The sequence below is a fragment of the Penicillium cosmopolitanum genome (genome assembly GCF_028827165.1).
Source record: "Penicillium cosmopolitanum strain IBT 29677 chromosome Unknown utg000003l:1.0-3747932.0:1.0-3751027.0, whole genome shotgun sequence".
NCBI lineage: Eukaryota > Fungi > Ascomycota > Eurotiomycetes > Eurotiales > Aspergillaceae > Penicillium > Penicillium cosmopolitanum.
In genome coordinates this window covers 1,906,580-1,925,026 of record NW_026622673.1, presented here as the reverse complement: position 1 = coordinate 1,925,026, position 18,447 = coordinate 1,906,580, and the positions used below count along the sequence as shown (strand labels likewise).

Sequence of the window (18,447 nt, the reverse complement as noted above, 5' to 3'; positions counted from 1 at the left end):
AAGAGATGCACCAGCAAGTTGGTATGTCGCGATAATCGTTATCATATCAATAACGGCCGAGTCTGGGCTCCAAGACAACAACCATCTAGAAAAAGAAAACTTCCAATCTATTTAGACAATATATAACTTATCTACTTCAAGTTGCTTTTCTTGATGACTACCTAGGTATACTGTGGTTGGCTTCCAAAGTTCTCTTCAAATCTCAGTTGTACACTGGCACTCAGGTCAGGGCTACATGCCGACGCGTTGATTAGTGCTCTTTCTCTCACTTCATTCGTTTCAGGGCACATGTAGGAGTAGTAATTACACATATAATATAGTAAGGGCCTGTGAAACTGACACCAAAAACAACAGCCCCTGCTGCCAAAAACGGCCGCCTTTCCTCCTGTAACTTCCACCGGCAGACCGCCACTTGACCACCCCGTCAATCTTGACTGCCAGTCTACTAATATTCTGTACCTGCTAATTTTTGTTAGTTATTATTCTGGCTTGATCCATCTCGATATTGTAACTGCGAATTTGGTGACAATACAGTGAGCGTGCTGTTTGGGGACGGAACGGGGAATTTCCCGACAGCGCTACTACGTTCAATGTGGGATTAAATCCACCAGCTGTTGCAGTGGGCTTTTTCAACAATGATGGTAAGCTAGACTTGTGACTGCCAATGAAAGCGACAATACCTTGAGTGTGTTGATTGGGGATGGATCAGGAGGCTTCCAGCAAACTACTTTCCCTGTGGGGTTTGCTCCTGAGGGCGTTGCAGTGGGCGATTTCATTGGGAATGGCAATCTTGATATTATAACTCCCAATGTTATGTGACAGTACAGTGAGCGTGTTGTACGGGGATGGAATGGGGAATTTCCAGACACAGGCTAGTGCGTTCTCCGTGGGGTCTACTAGTACTCCATATGGTGTCGCAGTGGGCGACTTCAACAATGATGGTCGTTTTGATATTGTGGCTGCGGACTTTGTTAGCAAAACCATTCACTGTTTTGCTTGCGACTGCATCAGGGAGCTTCCTGCCACAAGTTACATACCCTGTGGGGGCCAATTCATATAGCGTTGCAGTGGGTGACTTCAACAAGTATGGTGCTTTTGATATCGTTGCTGCGAATTTCGGTGACGACACAGTGAGCATCTTGCTTGGAATTTGCAGCAATTAGCTAGAACAACGGAGATTTTTACCTTGAAGAAACGGAGTGTCATTTAGTATCGAGACCCTTCGAATTTGATGAAAGGATAGTGAATTGATGTCTGGTTAGTAGTTCAGATTGTTCAGAAATCTTCCTTTAAAATTGAAACCCCTTGCTGCTATGCTACTAGCAGTATAGCACAAGACTTCCCGAGGCCCGAATTCATAGAACTTCTAAGGTTTGCTTTGTTATATAGAATGGGCTCAAAAATGGACGACTTCGAAGATGAACGGCGCAAAGAAATTATTTGACATGCACCAAGAGACTATTTTGGAGAATTGAGGAAATCAAAATCATGCGTTTCCACGCGTCGCATGATCTCCTGACTCGCAGGGTGTTACGGATGGGGAGGCTATTCAACAGTTTGGGCGGCGAGAGATCAAAGCATATTCTAGATTGGGTGACCCACGGAGCGCTAGCTGAACCAAAGGTGGTGATTGACAGGAAGAGACCTACATTGCTATCAAAATTGCTGTTGTAGAAAAGGTAAATTATGGGAGATTAAATTGCTCTAAACCATGAAGGATTTTAGGTCTCATCAGTCTCACCTGAAACATCCGATGCATATGCTCGATAGCTTTGAACCCAAGGGCCCACATGGATGGCAGAACTGCCTGGTTTGTGGAGCTCCAGGGCTCAACATTCCAGACAAAATTGATGCACACTTTCCCAATAGGAGGCTTCCTGGGAAACTCACCAAAGTCTCAAAGCAACCTCTATTTGAGCTTGGTAGTTTATACCAACAAGGCATCCCACACCCACGGGTGCATGGAGCCCAATTTGCTGGATATTCCCGAGGTCCTTGAAGCGATACTTGTTGTTATACGAGGCTGGTGCAGATCAGGAACGAAGCCACATCGAAAATAATTCCCCAGGTGTCTATATGGACGGCCAAGTTGATTTCCAGCGACTTGACTAATTATTGTATATATACTACTAGTAGCCTTATCTTTCCCTCTGGAATACTGCCCAGGTGGCAATAATCAATTGACTTTTCTTTTAAATTTCAACAGGCTATGAACCCAGCAGCAATCTCTCAGGTATGGTTTGAAAGGGTCGCCGACGGTGGCAAAGACTAAACCGAAGGAATCAAAAAACAAAACATACAACAGCAGGGATTCGCATGTGGTCACCCACCATACTACTAACCTGCCGGCGTGTGGCTTAAGTACGGCTGAGCGGACGGGAAGCCCTGTTCTCCACACCCTATGGTCGTATGTACTGGATTTCTGTTAAAAAAGGAACATGTATTGTGCTTCTGTTGAAGAAAAAAGACTACTCCCCAATGTTGCGTGATTGAAGGTGACAAGGGTGAGTAAATAAAACCCACCACAACATTGATATCCGCGGCGGAAGATCAATCTTGGCACAGCCGAACCTCACCGCAATTTTGTGATAAGCTACAACCGGGTGATGCTTCTATAGAGTAGAGTTTTTCTGCGGCCTGAGGTTTAGTCGTATCTAACCTTACCATATCAGCGGTCATATTCTCAATGTTTCGCATCAATTGAAATTTCAAAAACCATGGAATCGGCCTACTCAACTAGAAATGATATCCTATGTGCAACAACCATCCCTAGACAAACACACGGATCCATTAAATAGTTAGAAAGTCTAGCTATTGAGATTTGTCGCGAACTTGAACATGAACCTGGTACATCGTTGATGCCGGTGATGCCGGCTATCCGATTGTACGTTATTCGGAAGTTGTACTATTGATGCCTCCCGTGGTCCTCTCCATGCCTTTGTCGGCCGGATTTGTAGCCTCAAACTCAATTGGTGGCCAATCATTCACCCCTTCCAACTCTTGTGTCAAACCACCTTGATTGCCTTCTAACTCCGGCGTATCACTCTTAGACTGCAATTCCTGCCGAGTCGGAGGCCGATCATCCTTCCCATCCAGCTCGCAGGGTTCTGACGCATGCCATTCCGTAGATTTACCAGAGTCTTCAGCAACTGTCTGTTCAGAAGAGCCTTTCCGCTTTTTCCTCCCAAGAAAATACACAAACCCAAATAATGCAAGAAGCACAGTGACCCCCAGGCTGACACCAACCTCAATACCCGCTTTTGCGCTCGTTTTCAGGCCCGATCCAAAATCGGCGCCAGGGAGAGAAGTACTGGATACCGGTGCAGTATTAAAGCCAGGTACTCTAGTAAATCCGATGACAGTGCGATACGCTGGATGCTTGTATCTGGTGCTTGTGGTGGCGATGCTTGCGTTGGTGGTGACAATCCATTTATCGTCCTCCCTCAAATAGTATGCATATGTGAGCCCCTGATCGGGATCTACGCTTGATACACACGTTCCCCATACTTTGCTCCCCTTGGCTTCGTTTAGGACTTTGTCGTATCCACTAAATAAGTTGCAGACATGAAACGTCAGAAAGAGGAGCGGAAAAAAAAGAGCAGAGAGTGTGAGGTCTATTTAGTAACATACCTAGGACAGCGCATAGTCTTAGTAAAAGAGCTAAGTGCTGGTTCAAGTTTCAGAACACAGTTTGGTTTTGTCATATATTACAGCCAAAGAAGAATTGGGGCAGTGAATGTAGAATTTGCCGCGAGAGGGAGCTAACACCTTGGCAAGGCGTCCTGGCCTGGTATATACTAGTACTACCGGGTTGAGCAGGGATCGACGCTTTGGTCTCTTTAAGTACTGCCTACCGTAGGTCACCGATTGATGCGGCCGGGGTTTTATGTACATGGATACAAGAATAGATCAAACCCGGGCGCAGGAAAGCCCCAATCTGAGTCTCTAAAATTGACACCCATATCACCCACACTAGCCCTATCAGTGAGTCGGTGCTGTCTTAAGACTAAAGAAAAACATGCCAGCCTACCTCGTTAGTAGTTTGGGTTAAGTACGGCTTGCGGGATGGGAAGCCCTTTTGCGACACCCTATGTTTGTATGTACTTCAAATGGCAGAAAGGAGTATATAGCGTATCTAAATTGGAGCTCTATCGATTTATATTGAGATTCGCTTACAAGGGGGCCTGCGTAAATGCCCTAGTCATACTTGATAGAAAGAGAAAAGTGGCAACTCGCGTCGTCGGAGATACCGACAAATTATTTCCATTTAGTTACCACCAAAACCTCCTTCAAGCCACGTTACCGGTGCAACCGATCCTCGCGTACCGTATAAGCCAATCGCATTTAAAGTCTGATACTGATAGCGGCTCAAGTACCGGTCCTGACTCGGAACTTGTTATATATCTTCGCAAGCTTTGGAAAATGCGGGGTTGACTACTTTAAAGGTCCAGTTTTGTCTCTAGCCGAAACGGAATTTTTCGCAGATATCCATTCAAGAAATATTCCAGCACGCATCGAACGTATTAAAGATGAACCAAGATACACCGTCTCTAGATGTGAATAAAGACCCTCCAGGCACAACCATTCTTCGAGGTTTGTTTAGCCAATCTTCAAAAATATTAAGCCTCTGACAGAACATACTAGTCTGGAACGAGGAGGGACTTCACGACGAAACAGTGCTTCTTCGGCCTACTCCGTCAAATGATCCAAACGATCCATTGGTACGGATTGCGGTACATTTTCCCATATCGCGCTCGTCCTTATCGTTGACACCGAGTCGCAGAATTGGAAATCCTGGGAGAAATCCCTAAATTTCACTCTCGTGCTATTCTACACCTTGCTGATATATTCTTTGTAAGAAGAACGCTCCCCAGCCTTCTGGCTGCCTTTTCAGGCATCGCCCAGTGTGATGGATTATACCTGGGCTAAACTTTACAACTTTGGTTTTGTATTCTAGGCTGGGTGTGTCTACACCTACATGGGAACCAATGAATACGGAGCTCGGCTTCAGCTACGAAACCCTCACCAACAGCTACGCGGTAGGCTCCGCGGCGCTTTGCTTTGGCGTCATACTCTTTATGCCAGTTGCGATAAAATTCGGCCGGCGCCCAAGCTATATTATCAGTACTACCCTGCAGATTGCAATCAGTGTATGGGCCTCCAGAATACAGAATGTCGCGGACTTGATGCTCATCAATGCATTCAATTGCTTCTTTGGCTCACTTGCTGAAGCTATTGTACAAATGACAGTTGCGGATATCTTTTTCGTTCATCAAAGAGGCGTCATGACATCCATCTATGTCTGGGTAGTGATTGTTGCTAACTCACTCGCGCCAGTCGCGGCAGGATATGTGACAGCGGGCCAGGGCTGGCGTTGGGTTTGGATCTGGGTTTCAATACTTCTCGGTATCTGCTTGGTTTTGTTCTTCCTTTTTTACGAGGAAACAAAATTCACTCCACTGGTTGAAGGTGCAGCGCCCGTCTCCCTCCCCGGCCCCAACAGAAAATCACGATTCCTAAGTGGGAGGGACGAGGAAAAGAATGTGGGCCCTCTTTCAGCACAGGATAGAGATACGCTTGCGCAATCTGCCAGCTTTTGTGTACCGCCTCGAGCTTCTTATATCCAGCGATTGAAACTTTGGTCTAGTTCGCCGGAGTCTTTCACCACCTCCATATCTCACGCGGGCCGCCCTTTCGTGGTGATATGCACTATTCCCGCGGTGGCATATGCGGCTTTGATATATGGAATTGTTACTGCGTGCTATCAAGTCTCGGTGACTGTTATTGCGGCCTACATGATTTTGCCACCATATTACTTCACATCCGACCAGATTGGTCTCATGTCCGGCATACCTGGTTTTATTGGAACGAGCTTGGGTACACTGCTGAGTGGCTTTTTTAGTGATAAGATCATACTTTGGCTCACTAAGAGGAATCGCGGTGTCTACGAGCCAGAAATGAGGCTCTGGCTTTTGCTGGCCTTTGGAATATTTGTTCCTGTGGGTCTACTGCTGTTTGGCTATGGGTTGAGCCAAATAAAGCCGTGGCCTGTCGTCGCAGCCGGAGTTGGTATTTTCACTTTTGGGATGACACCTGCATCTGGAATGGTCTTGGCATATATAACAGATGCTTATACAAATGTAAGCTGGCCATTCTTGATAACTGTTCCTGGGGTATAACTCACATCGACTTCTATTAGGTCATCTCGGATGCTATGGTCGGGGTTGTATTTGTTAGAAATGTATTTGCAACTATCTTCGTTGTTGCATTGACACCCTGGATCGATGCTACGGGGATTGCAAATGTATTTTTGACATTAGCTCTTGTCGCGATCGTTTCTATAATCCTGGGCATTGGTTTATTAATTTATGGAAAGAAAATCCGCATGAGGACAGCCAAGAAATACGAAGCCTGGTCTGCTAGGCAATGTGGGCTACGAGACTAATTAAAGAGTCAAATTTTGTTATATTGCCAGGATCTGTATCTTTTCACCTAATAAATTCGCCTCTGTGAGCTCCAATAAAACAACATTGTGGCTAGACTCGAGTGACAATGTACTTTGCAAATACGGGGTAGATACTGACATATTATCCGAGCGGGGAGGATTTGAGGAAAGAAAATAAAGGGGGTTTTGCCCAAAGCCGATGTTAGGTTACCCTCAGAAGGTCCTATCTACGTCTTATGGAAAGACTTCGGAAGGTCCGCTATGTCCATTTCCCACGGCATCGGAATGACCGACGATAAGACTATCGTTACTCTTTGAAGAAAATATGACTTAATATACTGAGTCTCAAATGACTTTTGAAACCTTCCCATCCTGCAATGGCTCTTAGATACTATCTTTCAATCACATATTCTGTCCTCCTGGATTACTAGAATGTATTGCATAATGCAAAGGAGGGAATTCCTATAGTTTACTAGAATTTAACCCGCAACGGCGTGCTAGCTTCTTCCAAGATTCCATTCCCCTTCTTGCCCAGTCATCTGGAACTCTGCGTTGTAATATAAGCATTGATGTTTTATCCTGTGAATGATCATGGATTTAACTCACGAGCTCCGCTTTCCCACATGTCGATATGAAATACCTCCATTGAGACCCATCCGCGGTATCCCAGATCGAATACAGCTTTGGCAACATCGACAACGGGAAGGCAACCTCCGCGATCCTCTTCGCATGGATAAATCCGGCAATTACGGGACTGTGTCATGAACGGTGGCTGGTTCATATCCCGGCGGGGATATCCTTCCTGATCTGGATCAGCCACGGTCGCGTCGCTCAGTTGGAAATAAACAATGTTCTCTGGTTTAACAATGCATTTTAGCTCATCGAGACTACCCTGAAGATTTCGGTATCCATCATTCCGAATTGGAGATAGGGAGCTAAAAGGATCCCCGGCTTCTTTGGATGCAATATGAAACGTGTCTAGACAGTGGCCAACATTCGGCATGTCGACGAGATCAATGATCTTCTGGACCTGTTGCCAGGTGTTGCTGTGGATACCCCAAGAGGGGGCTTCGTAAGCCACCCGGAGGCTATAGCGCTGCGCTAGGCAACCCAATGTGCGCATATTCTTCGCGATGACTGTTGGGTCATCGGTAATTTTGGATTCGTCAATTCCATAGAGTGCTGTGCATATCTATAGAAAGTTTCCAGACTTCAGCAGTAGATCATCGGTACCTTCAAAGTAATATATGGGAGTTTTTATCTCACCTGCAAAATATCGATGTGCATAACCTGACAAAGCTGGCACCAGAGCTCTGCTTCCTGTAATCGGATGCCTACATCATGAGGATCTTTGAGACCATCATACGCCCCGAACGGATTCAAGGCGATCAGTTCAAGACCTAACGATTTCGCTGCTTTGTAAATGTCTTCGGCAGCTGCGAGAAGGCGCTCCTTTCTTGATGGCAATGAGGTATACGTTGCGGCCTGAGCCTCGAGACATTCAAAGGCCACTTCGAGACCGTCAAATCCGTGTGTTTTGGCGGCTTGTAGTTTGCGATGGATTGTATGCCCGGCGGCTGACTTTCCAAGCGAGTTTGTAGCAACTGCGACTTTGATGATAGACATTTTGAGTATTCCTGGACAATGTAGATTTTGCTCTTTGGTATTGCCAACTAACGGGAGGGGTAAATATTTGGAGCAGATGTTATGTCGGAGACCCGGCCAATATTTTAAAGGCCCGGGCCGCGGGCGCTTCGATAACTACATCAATATGGTATGCCAGACCGAAAAAATCAATAACAAAGCTCAAAATTCCCTTTGTGCCATTCACCAAGTTTGAAACTTCAATATGCAGGCAAAAGTAGCCGTCGTTACAGGCGGTGCAGATGGATTCGGAGCTACCATAACAGATCGATTCCACCAGGAGAGCTATCAGGTAATCATCATCGACATCAATAAGGAGAAAGGAGAACAGAAAGCCTCTGGAAGTCCAAATATACACTTCCTTTTCGGAGACGTGACTCAACAAGATACATGGGAACAAGCATTGGCGCTTGCCCGAGACAGGTTTGGTCGCCTGGATATCGTGGTCAACAATGCAGGAATCACTGGAGCCCAGAGTGTATGTAGTCTAAATATCTGAAAGAAATCTGATCGATGTGACTGACGTTTGTTAGCCTGTCCATACAAAAGACATGGGCGAGTATGAACGCACCTTCAACGTGAATGTTAGGGTACGTGTTTAGTGTTGTGTGTCGCTTGGAAGCATAACTTGCTCATGTCATGATAGCCAATTTTTTGCAGTGCCCGATCTATTGTTCCATTTATGATGGAACAGGGAAAAGGTGTTTTCGTGAATATTACAAGGTAGTACCGTTTTAATAAGTGGATGGTAGGTGCTATTCAAGCTTCTAACGACATTAGTACCGGTTGTACACGCCCCCGCCCAGGATTTGCCTTTTATAATGCATCGAAGGCAGCAGTGAGCGTAAATTACTCTTTTATCCCCGAAAATTATGTCGAGATGGCTGAATAAAAATTTCTAGATCGCGACCAAAACAATGGCATTAGAGTATGCGCCCACTATCCGATTCAATTGTATCGCGCCAGCAGTCGGTAACACATCTATGTACGTACGAGGACATTCACATATATCTTCAAGATACTTACAATCACAGGCTTCAAGCAAGTATTGGTAGTGGAGCAGACTCCCAGGAACGGCTGCAAAGAATTGAGGATTTGCTGCCGATGAAACGAGTTGCTCAGCCAATGGACATTGCAAATGCTGTGTGGTATTTGGCGACAGACCAAAGCTCGTTTGTGACTGGGACTACCCTGGAGGTAGATGGAGGACGCGGGATATAGTTGACTCTGCTCCTATTTGTAGTAAAAAAAATTATAGTATACATCGATAAATTGAACAGAAATTCTGCAAGACAGTACCACAGCTTATGCTGGCTTATAAATAAATAAATCAGTTAAATCCCCCGCCACGAGCGAGGAAATTACCGCGACTATTTCTCCTGCACCTGCATTCACCGTTGCAATTGTCCATTTTTACTATACTCTGTGACAATTAAAATTAATTCCACCAATTTTCTAGGGTGTATCTGCACCCTTACGCGATTATTCAGTGGATGGGCGAGCCTGGCTGCTTGATGTTTCTTCTATCTACGGAGGATTATGTTTCCGAGTATTCAAATTGATTTATAATCTATGGAGACAAAAATAAACACGAGATCAAATGTGATCGTATCATGCGCCCGCCTAGGTAGGCATTATTTGGGCTAAAGATTGCTGCGTCTCACCTCACCTCGCAATACTTGATTAACGAAATTCGGATCCTCTCGCAATGGCCTTCCGAGCCCGATCATGTCGATATCGCCGTGCTCTACAGCCTCGGACATGCGATGGCTATCACGCCAGCCTCCCGTGGTCCCAATAACTGCACGAGACTTTTTAAGAAATTAGCTGGGGCCTTTGATAGACAGAGAGATGTACTCACGAGAACCTTCTTAAGCTCCTGAGCCCATTCAATAAAATAACTAGCCCGGTATTAGACTTCGTAGACGGATTTAATCTGGATATGAAGCTTGCTTACCTTCCACGTTCTTTTTGGGATGGACGCTCGGCCAACTCGATCATAATATTTCCTCTCCATGCGGGGGAAGCATAGGTGCCCCCGGAGATGTCAAAGAAGTCGACACCGGCGTCCTCGAGCCATTTGATGATGACGCACGTCTCTGCGAAGCTCGTTCCGCCTTCGATAACTATGGAAACGGGCATAAGAATCTTTCACATTGCCATTGATGAAGAAGGAAACGTACAGTCTTGGCAATTCAGCTTAGCAGCAATGACAAATTTGTTAGATGGCAATTTAGCCTTGATTGCGTTGACGACTTCGAGAATAAACCGGGCGCGGTTTTCCAAGCTTCCTCCATACTAATTGGACAACAAAGTTAATGATATATCTTTTGCGAAATCAACCTAGGGAACTGTAAGGTGTCATTAGATCATACCTTATCTGTGCGCTTGTTAATCAACGGCGAGAGGAATTGCTGCATGATGTATCCGTGACTCGCATGGAGCTAAGAACGACTGATTAGTATCTCAAAAATACTGAAAAAGGAGAGAAACATACGATGATTCCATCTGCCCCAGCTTTGGAAAGCACTTCCGACGCCCATACATATCGGTGAATCAAATCCTTGATTTCCTCGGTTGTGAGTGGCGATGGCTTTCCGTAGCTTTTGTTAAGACACGGCTCCAATTGCTGGTCGGCCGACGACTTCGGATTCGGGTTCAGGAATTCAGGGACTTGACGACCGGGAAATTGCAACTGGGGTAAAAACAAGGCACCTCGGGACTTGGCCGCTTGTACAGCGGGCGCGAATGCCTCCACGGGATCCCAAGGGTTATTGATGTCGAGAACCGCGTTGTTATAGTTCTCAAGGTTGTCTCGGTGGATGGGGATGTTTCCTGTGCAGATCAGGCCTGCGCCACCATTTGCAAGATCTAATATACACATGATAATTAGCTTTCGATCTATTCAACTTGGGGCTGAGTTAGGAAGGCAAAAAAAAAGTCAATCATACCTTGGTACAGTTCCGCGTAGCGAGGCAAGGGCTTTCCGCAATTCTCAACGTTGTTTTCGTCGTACGTAGACGCATATTCACTGAGTGGGGTCCTGTACATGCGATTCTTGATCACCTTACCCGAAAGTTTCAGGGTGATGGGCTATGGTTTCTCGTTAACAACTACTAGTATGTGTTTTCGCCACGCAATGAACTGACCTGAGCGAGGGGAGCCATGTGTGCTGCCATTGTCACGGAAGACGTATTTTGGTGACTGATGAAAGCTGACAAAAATCACTGCGGATTGCTATGGTGGTAATAAGTAAGACTTCAAATCACTTCAAATCCCTCAATAAAGATGTTCTATCACTGGCCCGGTGTATTAATCTAGTATCCGATTTGCGGGGAATTGAAAAAGTCCCTCGGGTATTCACGTCCGTAGAGTCGCAGACGGAGAAAACTCCGACAGCACAAGGGCGCGAATTCGGAGGGTATGGTGGGAAAGATCGGAATTATATTCAGCACCAGGAATGGAAAGAAAAGATAATATGCAACTATCTCGGAATGTCAAAAGACGTGGCCATGGAACTTGGCAGAGAAGCCCTGCAGGTGATTGATGTTCCTTAAACACCACCGCTAACTATAGAGGGGAGGCCCGTTGGCATGGGCGCCCAGCGTCCCTTCGTGGGCCGCCCGTCACTCCGCATCGCTCGGATATCTATCTCTGTGAGGCACCGTAATTCTGAGTAAAAACAGTTCATTTTATCTCATTTATCAATAACTACAACTTAGCTAGCTTCGTCTTTGTTTTCTCTCCAATTGCCGCTAACGCGTGCTGGACGCCCTTTTCGTTTGGTTCTTCCTCAACCCACAAAATCTGCTGAGCCACGCATACCCGCACCAGCACCTCAGTTCCAACAATTGTATTCCATCCTTGACCTTGCGCAGTCATGATGAGATGTGTCTGTGGGGAAGGCATATAACACATATCGACGAGCAGTCCTTTCTCCGACTTACGAAGAAATATGTCGCATATTCTCGCACAGAGGACTTCGCCCGGCTCCGTCGGAGTAGAATCGGGGATGGTTCCGATAATTATGTACGGTGCCGGCATCTGCTGTGCAGTATCGATTGACTTTATATGGCGGAGCTTAATGCTTGGAATTGCGACCGTAAAGTGTTTCACTATATCTTCAACTTCGGACTCGAGTCTATTCACGATGTAGATCTCCGATGGTCCGAACCATTTCCACAAGGCGTATACGGCGCTGCGTGCAGCTCCTCCTCCACCTATCACCATCGCTGCTCTGCCGTCGGTCGCTGATTTGGCCGAGGGATGTCGGTGTGAAATTGCCTCACGAATCCCGACACAGTCTGTATTCGTGCCAATATAGAGGCGACGTCCATTTGGGGCCACTCTGACGAATGAGGTATTCACTGCCCCGATGACGTGAGCTTCTTCGGTGAGGTGATCCAGAGCCTTGCCAAATGTCACCTTATTAGGCATCGTGATAGAGGTCCCAATCGTGTCGTTTGCAGTCAGCCGAGCCTTGAACTCGGCCTGGTCAGTCGTCTGCACCTTGCCGTAGCGCCATATTGCGTTTTTCGACTTGAAGAGTATGCCATGGAGGAGCGGTGATAGAGACTTTGAGATATTAGCCCCGAAGAGAAGCGCATTGTGAGACACAGATTTCGACGTGGAGGTGAGTGGCGAGCTGCCGTATGTGTACGATTGTTGTAGAATATCCATCGCTGCACAGAGAGTATAATGAATGCGGGGAAGAAGGCGCGGGCTTGTTATTAAAGAAAAGCCCGGGGTTGTGCCCGGGCGGCCCCCGCTAACTATAACCACCGGTGGTTAAATCAATTCCCGAGCTTTCCCTTCGTGCCCCAGTTAAACCCCAGTTGTCCATCGATCGTGCACTGAATAGCTCGAAAAGGAATTATTATTTTCAATTCATCCAGCATGGAACCACAAACCCATTATCCCAAAATTTCAGTTGCTCTTGTAGGCGGAGGAACCATTGCCCCTTTGCATGCAGAGTATTTACTCTCCTCGCCCACATGCTCCCTATCGGCCATTATCGACCCATTTCCTTCCGGAAAGGATCTGGCAACAAAACTTCGCGTTCCATACTTTGACTCCGTCCAGTCCCTCATCTTCTCGGAGATTCAAACCCCGGACGCGTATATCATCTGTGTACCTTCGAGCCTCCATGTCCAAGTCTCCAAAGACGTGATTACCCACGGACGGCCAAAGGCGATTCTCATCGAGAAACCCTTTTGCACGGATTCCAATGCAGGTGAAAAGCTAATCGAATTCGCAAAATCAAAGTCTTGTCATATCCTGGTCGGTCATCACCGCCGCTTCCATCCATCCATCGTAGCCGCACGCAGGGCAATCGGCGACGGCAAGCTCGGAAAAATCACCGCTATCACCGGGACCTGGACTGCGAAGAAGCCAGACACATATTATTCGTCGGTTCAATGGCGCTCCTTGCGGTCAGCAGGCGGAGGTCCGATATGGACGAATTTTATTCATGACATCGACGTGCTCCACTATCTGACTGGATCGCGAGTAAACAGAATATGGGCAGTCTCAGCCATTAGACACAGGGGGAACCATACCAAACCCCCTGTGGATCTTGTTGAGGAAGGCGCGTCGATAATGCTTCAATTTACGAATGGTGTGGTAGGGACGTTCATTGTCAGCGATAATGTCCCTAGTCCGTTCGGGTGGGAGGCCGCAACGGGAGATAATCCATTGTATCCGCCCGCTCCTGTCGCTGTTGACTTGTATAGGATTTTCGGTACCCAGGGCACATTGACGGAGCCGGATGGTGTACTGTGGGCGTACGATACCACGGATGCCAGGAGACTTGGCTTAGAGGAAGGATGGAATGTGCCAATCCGCAGAGACGTCCTCCAGGTCGATGATGGGATTCCGTTCCAGCAGCAGGTGGAACATTTTGCTAGAGTCATCAGACGGGGCGAAATCCCTAGATGCTCAGAAGAAGATGGCTTGGCCGCTGTAAAAGTATGTGAGGCTGTAATCACCGCACTGGAAGCAGGTGATGGAATTCCTGTCAATATTCATTTCTAAAGACGAGTTATAATCGAATCTATCATTTCGCAGTCCCCTTCGAGTCGCTAGATAGAATGTTCCGAAAATTTGATGCTACAGAGCAGAATTGGTTTAAGGAAGCAGAGAATAACTATGGACGACAAAGGACACAGAGAGACTAATTTATATGCACGACGCATCACTGGTTTCAACAGAAATTATGCTAGGTACTACTGTGCCATCTAAAGTCTAGATATATTCTTGATTTGCAACCCCCCGTTGACTTGCTCGTAATGCTTTCCCTGCTGCCAGCCCATCCACTTCCATAATGCCTCCTCGCCACCCTCGCCGAGTCCCAAAACCTCAACATCCCAACCTGATCTTGGACCTCCATCCAAGGCCGGTGTCCCTGTCAGTGTCACGCCAGGGCGTTGTTCGTATCCGGCGGCTTCCAGTTCCGCATGGGTGAACACAGGTGTGACACAGGCATCGCTGCCATCAAATATTTTCTCCCATTCCTTGCGTTCCTTCTCTCGGAATTTTTTCTGAAACGCGTCCCGAATATTAGGCCAAAACTTCCGATCGTCCCTATTGACTACCCAGGATCGGTCACTTAATCCCAATCTCTTCACCAACTCCGAAAAGAATTGGGGTTCAAGCCCGGCAACGGCCATATAGTTGCCATCGTCCTTGCACTCGTAGACGTTATAGTACGGGCAACCTCCATCGGACAGGTTCTCGCCACGAGGCTGATCCCATTGGCCGGGGATTTTAGTCGAGATTCTCGGCATAGTTGCAAGGTAATTCGCTCCGTCCACCATGTTAGCGTGCACAATTTGACCCTTCCCAGTCTGCGACCGAGAAAAGAGCGCCATCATGATACCGGTAACACACATGTGCCCTCCAGCTGCAAAATCACCAAGAATGTTGCCCGGCGGCGTCGGAGGAAGCGCGCGACCGTCTGGCGGAAGACGCGGTGAGGGACCCAGCATGGAAAGGACACCAGACACGGCGAGATAATTGATGTCGTGGCCAGCCATTTTCGCGTACTTTCCATCGCGTCGAAATCCCGTCAGTTGGGCGACAATAAGACGAGGGTTGAGTTTCAGCAACGTGTTGGTTGGATCAAGGCCGAGTTTTTCGAGAACTCCCGGTCGAAAAGGGTCGATTAGGACGTCTGCCTCTTTGACTAGGCGCAGAAAGAGATCTTTTCCAGGAGTACTCTTCAGGTCTATCTGAATAGATGATTTATTCCGAATAAGAACGTCGGGACTAGGTTGATGAGGCGGATTGACTCGGTCGATGCGTATTACGCTTGCCCCGTTGTCAGCCAGCATCATGCCAGCAAAGGGCCCAGGGGCTAGGCCTGCGAGCTCTAGAACTCGGATTCCATCGAGGGCGGGCATTCTTATCTGTGGTTAAATCCCTTCAGCGTGCTAGGTAATTGCTTCAATGATGTTTGCTGTTCTGTCCGGGCACCGTCTTCTTCCAAGGTTGTTATATAACTAGTAGTTAGCAGCGATGTCCACACTGGCAGTCGCTCACGGAATATTTTTTACGGAATTTTTAAATAATGCCCGTGTCCCGGATTAATAGAATAAACTCGGCATCAATATGTTTTCCCTTACTAATATCAAATTTGGTTTGTAAATGTAACTATTGCTAACCACTAGTATGATATGCCGGTCTTCTGAGACATCAGATACTCTAATAGCGACCCTGCATAAAGGTGACCTCGCTAATATAATTACGGCTAAAGCTGTGCCTTCGATGCCGCCTTTTTGCGTAGCTCCCGTCGCAGCATTTTCCCTGTCGGGTTTCGAGGCAATTGATCAATAAACCACACGCCTCCTCTCAACTTCTTGTAGCCTGCTACTTCTCCCGCCACAAGATTTTGCACTTCCATTGCCATCCTCTCTCTATCAATTGATGAAGTTGATTCTTGGGGCACAACAAACGCAAGAGGAATCTCAGTGCCCTCCGCATCGTCCCAGATTGAAGTCACTCCAGAGTCTTTCACCATGGGGTGCCTTCCGATAATCTCCTCAAGTTCGGTGGGGCTGATCTGGAAGCTGAATGCAGAATTAGCATTTTAAAGTATATTTCCGAGGTTTGCGGTCTGAGGATATACCCTTTGTATTTGATGACATCTTTCAGTCGGTCGACAATTATCAAGTAGCCCTTGTCGTCCAGGTATCCGAGATCTCCTGTTTTGTACCATTCCGGCCCGTGCATGCTCTCACGTGTTCCTTCATCGTTGTCTTTGTACCCTCTTTTGCAAACATGAGTCAGAAGACATATACTAGTGTGGGAAGGGGTTGTAGTAAAATACTGACAGCATGATGGTGGGTGTGGAAACCACAATCTCTCCTGGCTGGCCAGCTGGCACCTCTTTGCCTTGCTCATCTAGGAATTGGATCTTGACATTGGCAAGTAGAGTGCCCGCGGCAACTAGAGGAGCATCCTTGTCTCTCACACCACTTTGTGCAATGCAAGAGGATAGTTCGGTGCAGCCGTACGCTATAATTCAGAGTCAATTAAATCATTCTGTAAGCTGGGTACCAGAAGCCTACTTTGACACAGGCTAACCAAAGGAAACCGATTTCGTAGCTTCGACGCAACTGCTGGCTGTGACAAATTTAATGAATGCTCAAATTACGTCAACCTGGAAACTGCTAGGAGCATACCTTCAATGGTGCTGCTGAGCAGGAAAAATACTCGAGATTAGGATATTGATAGTTGTCAACAATAGGATTCTCAGCCAGCATGACAGCAACCGGTGGCACAAGTCGTGCTAGTGTTGCATGTTTTTCATGCATAAGCTATCAGAGAACATCAGTGAGTGAAGATAATATTTCGAAGAGAAGACCGACCCGGCAGTACGTATCCAATTCGAACTGAGGCACCATACACACATAGTACCCCAGCCACGGACCCATCAATGCGCAGACATAAAGACCGTAGATATGCGACACTACGAGTACCAAATTAGCACGAAAACGGATTTGTTTTCATTTAGTTTGCAGCATCACTTACGCGGCTAAGCAAGTTAGTAGAGTCTCTTTGTCAATTTGGAGTACGGGAGGTTACATACCGGGAAAAACACTTCTCTCATAGACTCTCTCCAGTTATCAGGGTTATGCCCACGCAGTGCTTCACAGATACCAGTCAAGTTATAATGTGACAACATGACAGCCTTGGGGAGGCCAGTGGTTCCGCTAGACAGGACTAACGCCGCACATCTGGTTCGTGCATCTTGCCCGTCCAGAACGTAGGCTTCAGGCTCCACGCGCTTTGATTCCCAGGTGAGGAAGTCGTTGGGGAACTATAATGGTCAGAAACTAGCCATGAATTAAGGTAGTAGGGTATCCATCTTACCAGAAGGTGGCCATCCAATCTAGAAACCATTGTCGAAATCGTCACCTCACTATGCTGTGCTAGAGTGAGAGCTTCGCGCAGCTTCCTCTGGTATATACCATCTACAATGAAGAAATGGGGCTTGATGACCTTGACAGCATGTGCAATCTCTTTTGCAGATGAGGAGTGGTTGATTGTACTGTAAATGGTTAGTGAATTTGACAACGCAGGTATGGAAAGTCAAAATTAACCTGACAACCCCACCGGCTGCCCAAATAGCATGCGTTGCGATAATATAATCCACCTATATTTGCCTGTCAGGAAATATCCTAAAAAATACTACCCAAGGGCCAAACTTACGCAACTTCTCCCAATAATAGTAACAGTATCTCCGACCTTGAGTCCGAGACGATGTCTGAATGCCCAGGCGGCCTTAAATGCCTCCCCGCGCAAAGTTTCATACGTGATAGTTTTACCCGTTAGGATATCCTCACTAATGACTTTGTTGGGATCGACATTTGCAGTGTTCTCTAACATCATCTGAGTAACAGATCTGTCGTGACGGAAATGTACCGTCATATCCGAGACTGTGGGGGCCATAGCGAATAGTTTGAGTAGCTGCAATGTGGCGATAGTGGTGTGAAAGGTAGACTATGAAAGCTCTCCCACATTCAAGAGGGCCTTTTAGATCACCCTAAGGACCTGATATGAATTTCTTTACTAGCACTTGTTACAGTGACCAACATAGCGTCGCGCATTTTCGGTTAATTTTAACCTATAACGGAGAAATAACGGGAATCAGGGATAGTAGTGCGGAGCTTAAAATTCCGTTTGGTTGATCTCCGAGGTCATCATTCCCGGACTCTACATTAATCGACCGGGCCGCCAGCCCCGAGGAGCGTCCAGATAATGTGGTGTAACGGAATTATTTTGACCTTCTCTGTTTTTAAGTTTAGTTGGCGTTATTGTGCTAATTAATAATGATAGAAAGTTTCGCAGCCTACTCC

General features: G+C 46.8%; 9 protein-coding genes across 9 annotated transcripts; 3 read left to right on the top strand and 6 right to left on the bottom strand.

The window, feature by feature from the left end:
- Positions 1-2,889: 2,889 nt before the first annotated feature.
- Positions 2,890-3,644, bottom strand: N7509_000766 (uncharacterized protein; the record flags this gene model as incomplete). The annotated part of the gene is made up of 2 exons (XM_056625403.1): positions 2,890-3,547; positions 3,631-3,644. 2 exons carry the CDS (start codon positions 3,642-3,644, stop codon positions 2,890-2,892), a joined length of 672 nt encoding a protein of 223 aa, XP_056493985.1.
- Positions 3,645-4,529: 885 nt separating this feature from the next.
- Positions 4,530-6,445, top strand: N7509_000765 (synaptic vesicle transporter; the record flags this gene model as incomplete). The annotated part of the gene is made up of 5 exons (XM_056625402.1): positions 4,530-4,593; positions 4,645-4,721; positions 4,784-4,854; positions 4,958-6,140; positions 6,200-6,445. The coding sequence occupies 5 exons, from the start codon at positions 4,530-4,532 to the stop codon at positions 6,443-6,445; spliced, it is 1,641 nt and encodes a 546-aa protein (XP_056493984.1).
- A 589-nt stretch (positions 6,446-7,034) lies between these two features.
- N7509_000764 (sugar phosphate isomerase/epimerase family protein) lies at positions 7,035-8,071 on the bottom strand (the record flags this gene model as incomplete). The annotated part of the gene is made up of 2 exons (XM_056625401.1): positions 7,035-7,637; positions 7,712-8,071. 2 exons carry the CDS (start codon positions 8,069-8,071, stop codon positions 7,035-7,037), a joined length of 963 nt encoding a protein of 320 aa, XP_056493983.1.
- A 223-nt stretch (positions 8,072-8,294) lies between these two features.
- On the top strand, positions 8,295-9,310 carry N7509_000763 (uncharacterized protein; the record flags this gene model as incomplete). Its single annotated transcript, XM_056625400.1, is given in 6 exon segments — positions 8,295-8,567; positions 8,623-8,679; positions 8,736-8,798; positions 8,817-8,933; positions 8,992-9,074; positions 9,124-9,310. 6 exon segments carry the CDS (start codon positions 8,295-8,297, stop codon positions 9,308-9,310), a joined length of 780 nt encoding a protein of 259 aa, XP_056493982.1.
- Positions 9,311-9,732: 422 nt separating this feature from the next.
- Positions 9,733-11,268, bottom strand: N7509_000762 (uncharacterized protein; the record flags this gene model as incomplete). The annotated part of the gene is made up of 8 exons (XM_056625399.1): positions 9,733-9,900; positions 9,951-9,990; positions 10,047-10,215; positions 10,273-10,387; positions 10,465-10,533; positions 10,587-10,960; positions 11,041-11,182; positions 11,239-11,268. The coding sequence occupies 8 exons, from the start codon at positions 11,266-11,268 to the stop codon at positions 9,733-9,735; spliced, it is 1,107 nt and encodes a 368-aa protein (XP_056493981.1).
- Positions 11,269-11,800: 532 nt separating this feature from the next.
- N7509_000761 (shikimate dehydrogenase family protein) lies at positions 11,801-12,769 on the bottom strand (the record flags this gene model as incomplete). The annotated part of the gene is made up of 1 exon (XM_056625398.1): positions 11,801-12,769. One exon carries the CDS (start codon positions 12,767-12,769, stop codon positions 11,801-11,803), a length of 969 nt encoding a protein of 322 aa, XP_056493980.1.
- Positions 12,770-12,985: 216 nt separating this feature from the next.
- Positions 12,986-14,122, top strand: N7509_000760 (Gfo/Idh/MocA family protein; the record flags this gene model as incomplete). The annotated part of the gene is made up of 1 exon (XM_056625397.1): positions 12,986-14,122. One exon carries the CDS (start codon positions 12,986-12,988, stop codon positions 14,120-14,122), a length of 1,137 nt encoding a protein of 378 aa, XP_056493979.1.
- A 203-nt stretch (positions 14,123-14,325) lies between these two features.
- Positions 14,326-15,489, bottom strand: N7509_000759 (CaiB/BaiF CoA transferase family protein; the record flags this gene model as incomplete). Its single annotated transcript, XM_056625396.1, has 1 exon — positions 14,326-15,489. The coding sequence occupies one exon, from the start codon at positions 15,487-15,489 to the stop codon at positions 14,326-14,328; it is 1,164 nt and encodes a 387-aa protein (XP_056493978.1).
- Positions 15,490-15,836: 347 nt separating this feature from the next.
- Positions 15,837-18,040, bottom strand: N7509_000758 (NRPS-like protein biosynthetic cluster; the record flags this gene model as incomplete). The annotated part of the gene is made up of 11 exons (XM_056625395.1): positions 15,837-16,155; positions 16,215-16,355; positions 16,420-16,603; positions 16,657-16,711; positions 16,771-16,905; positions 16,957-17,057; positions 17,120-17,123; positions 17,178-17,408; positions 17,462-17,639; positions 17,692-17,744; positions 17,801-18,040. The coding sequence occupies 11 exons, from the start codon at positions 18,038-18,040 to the stop codon at positions 15,837-15,839; spliced, it is 1,641 nt and encodes a 546-aa protein (XP_056493977.1).
- Positions 18,041-18,447: the final 407 nt, after the last annotated feature.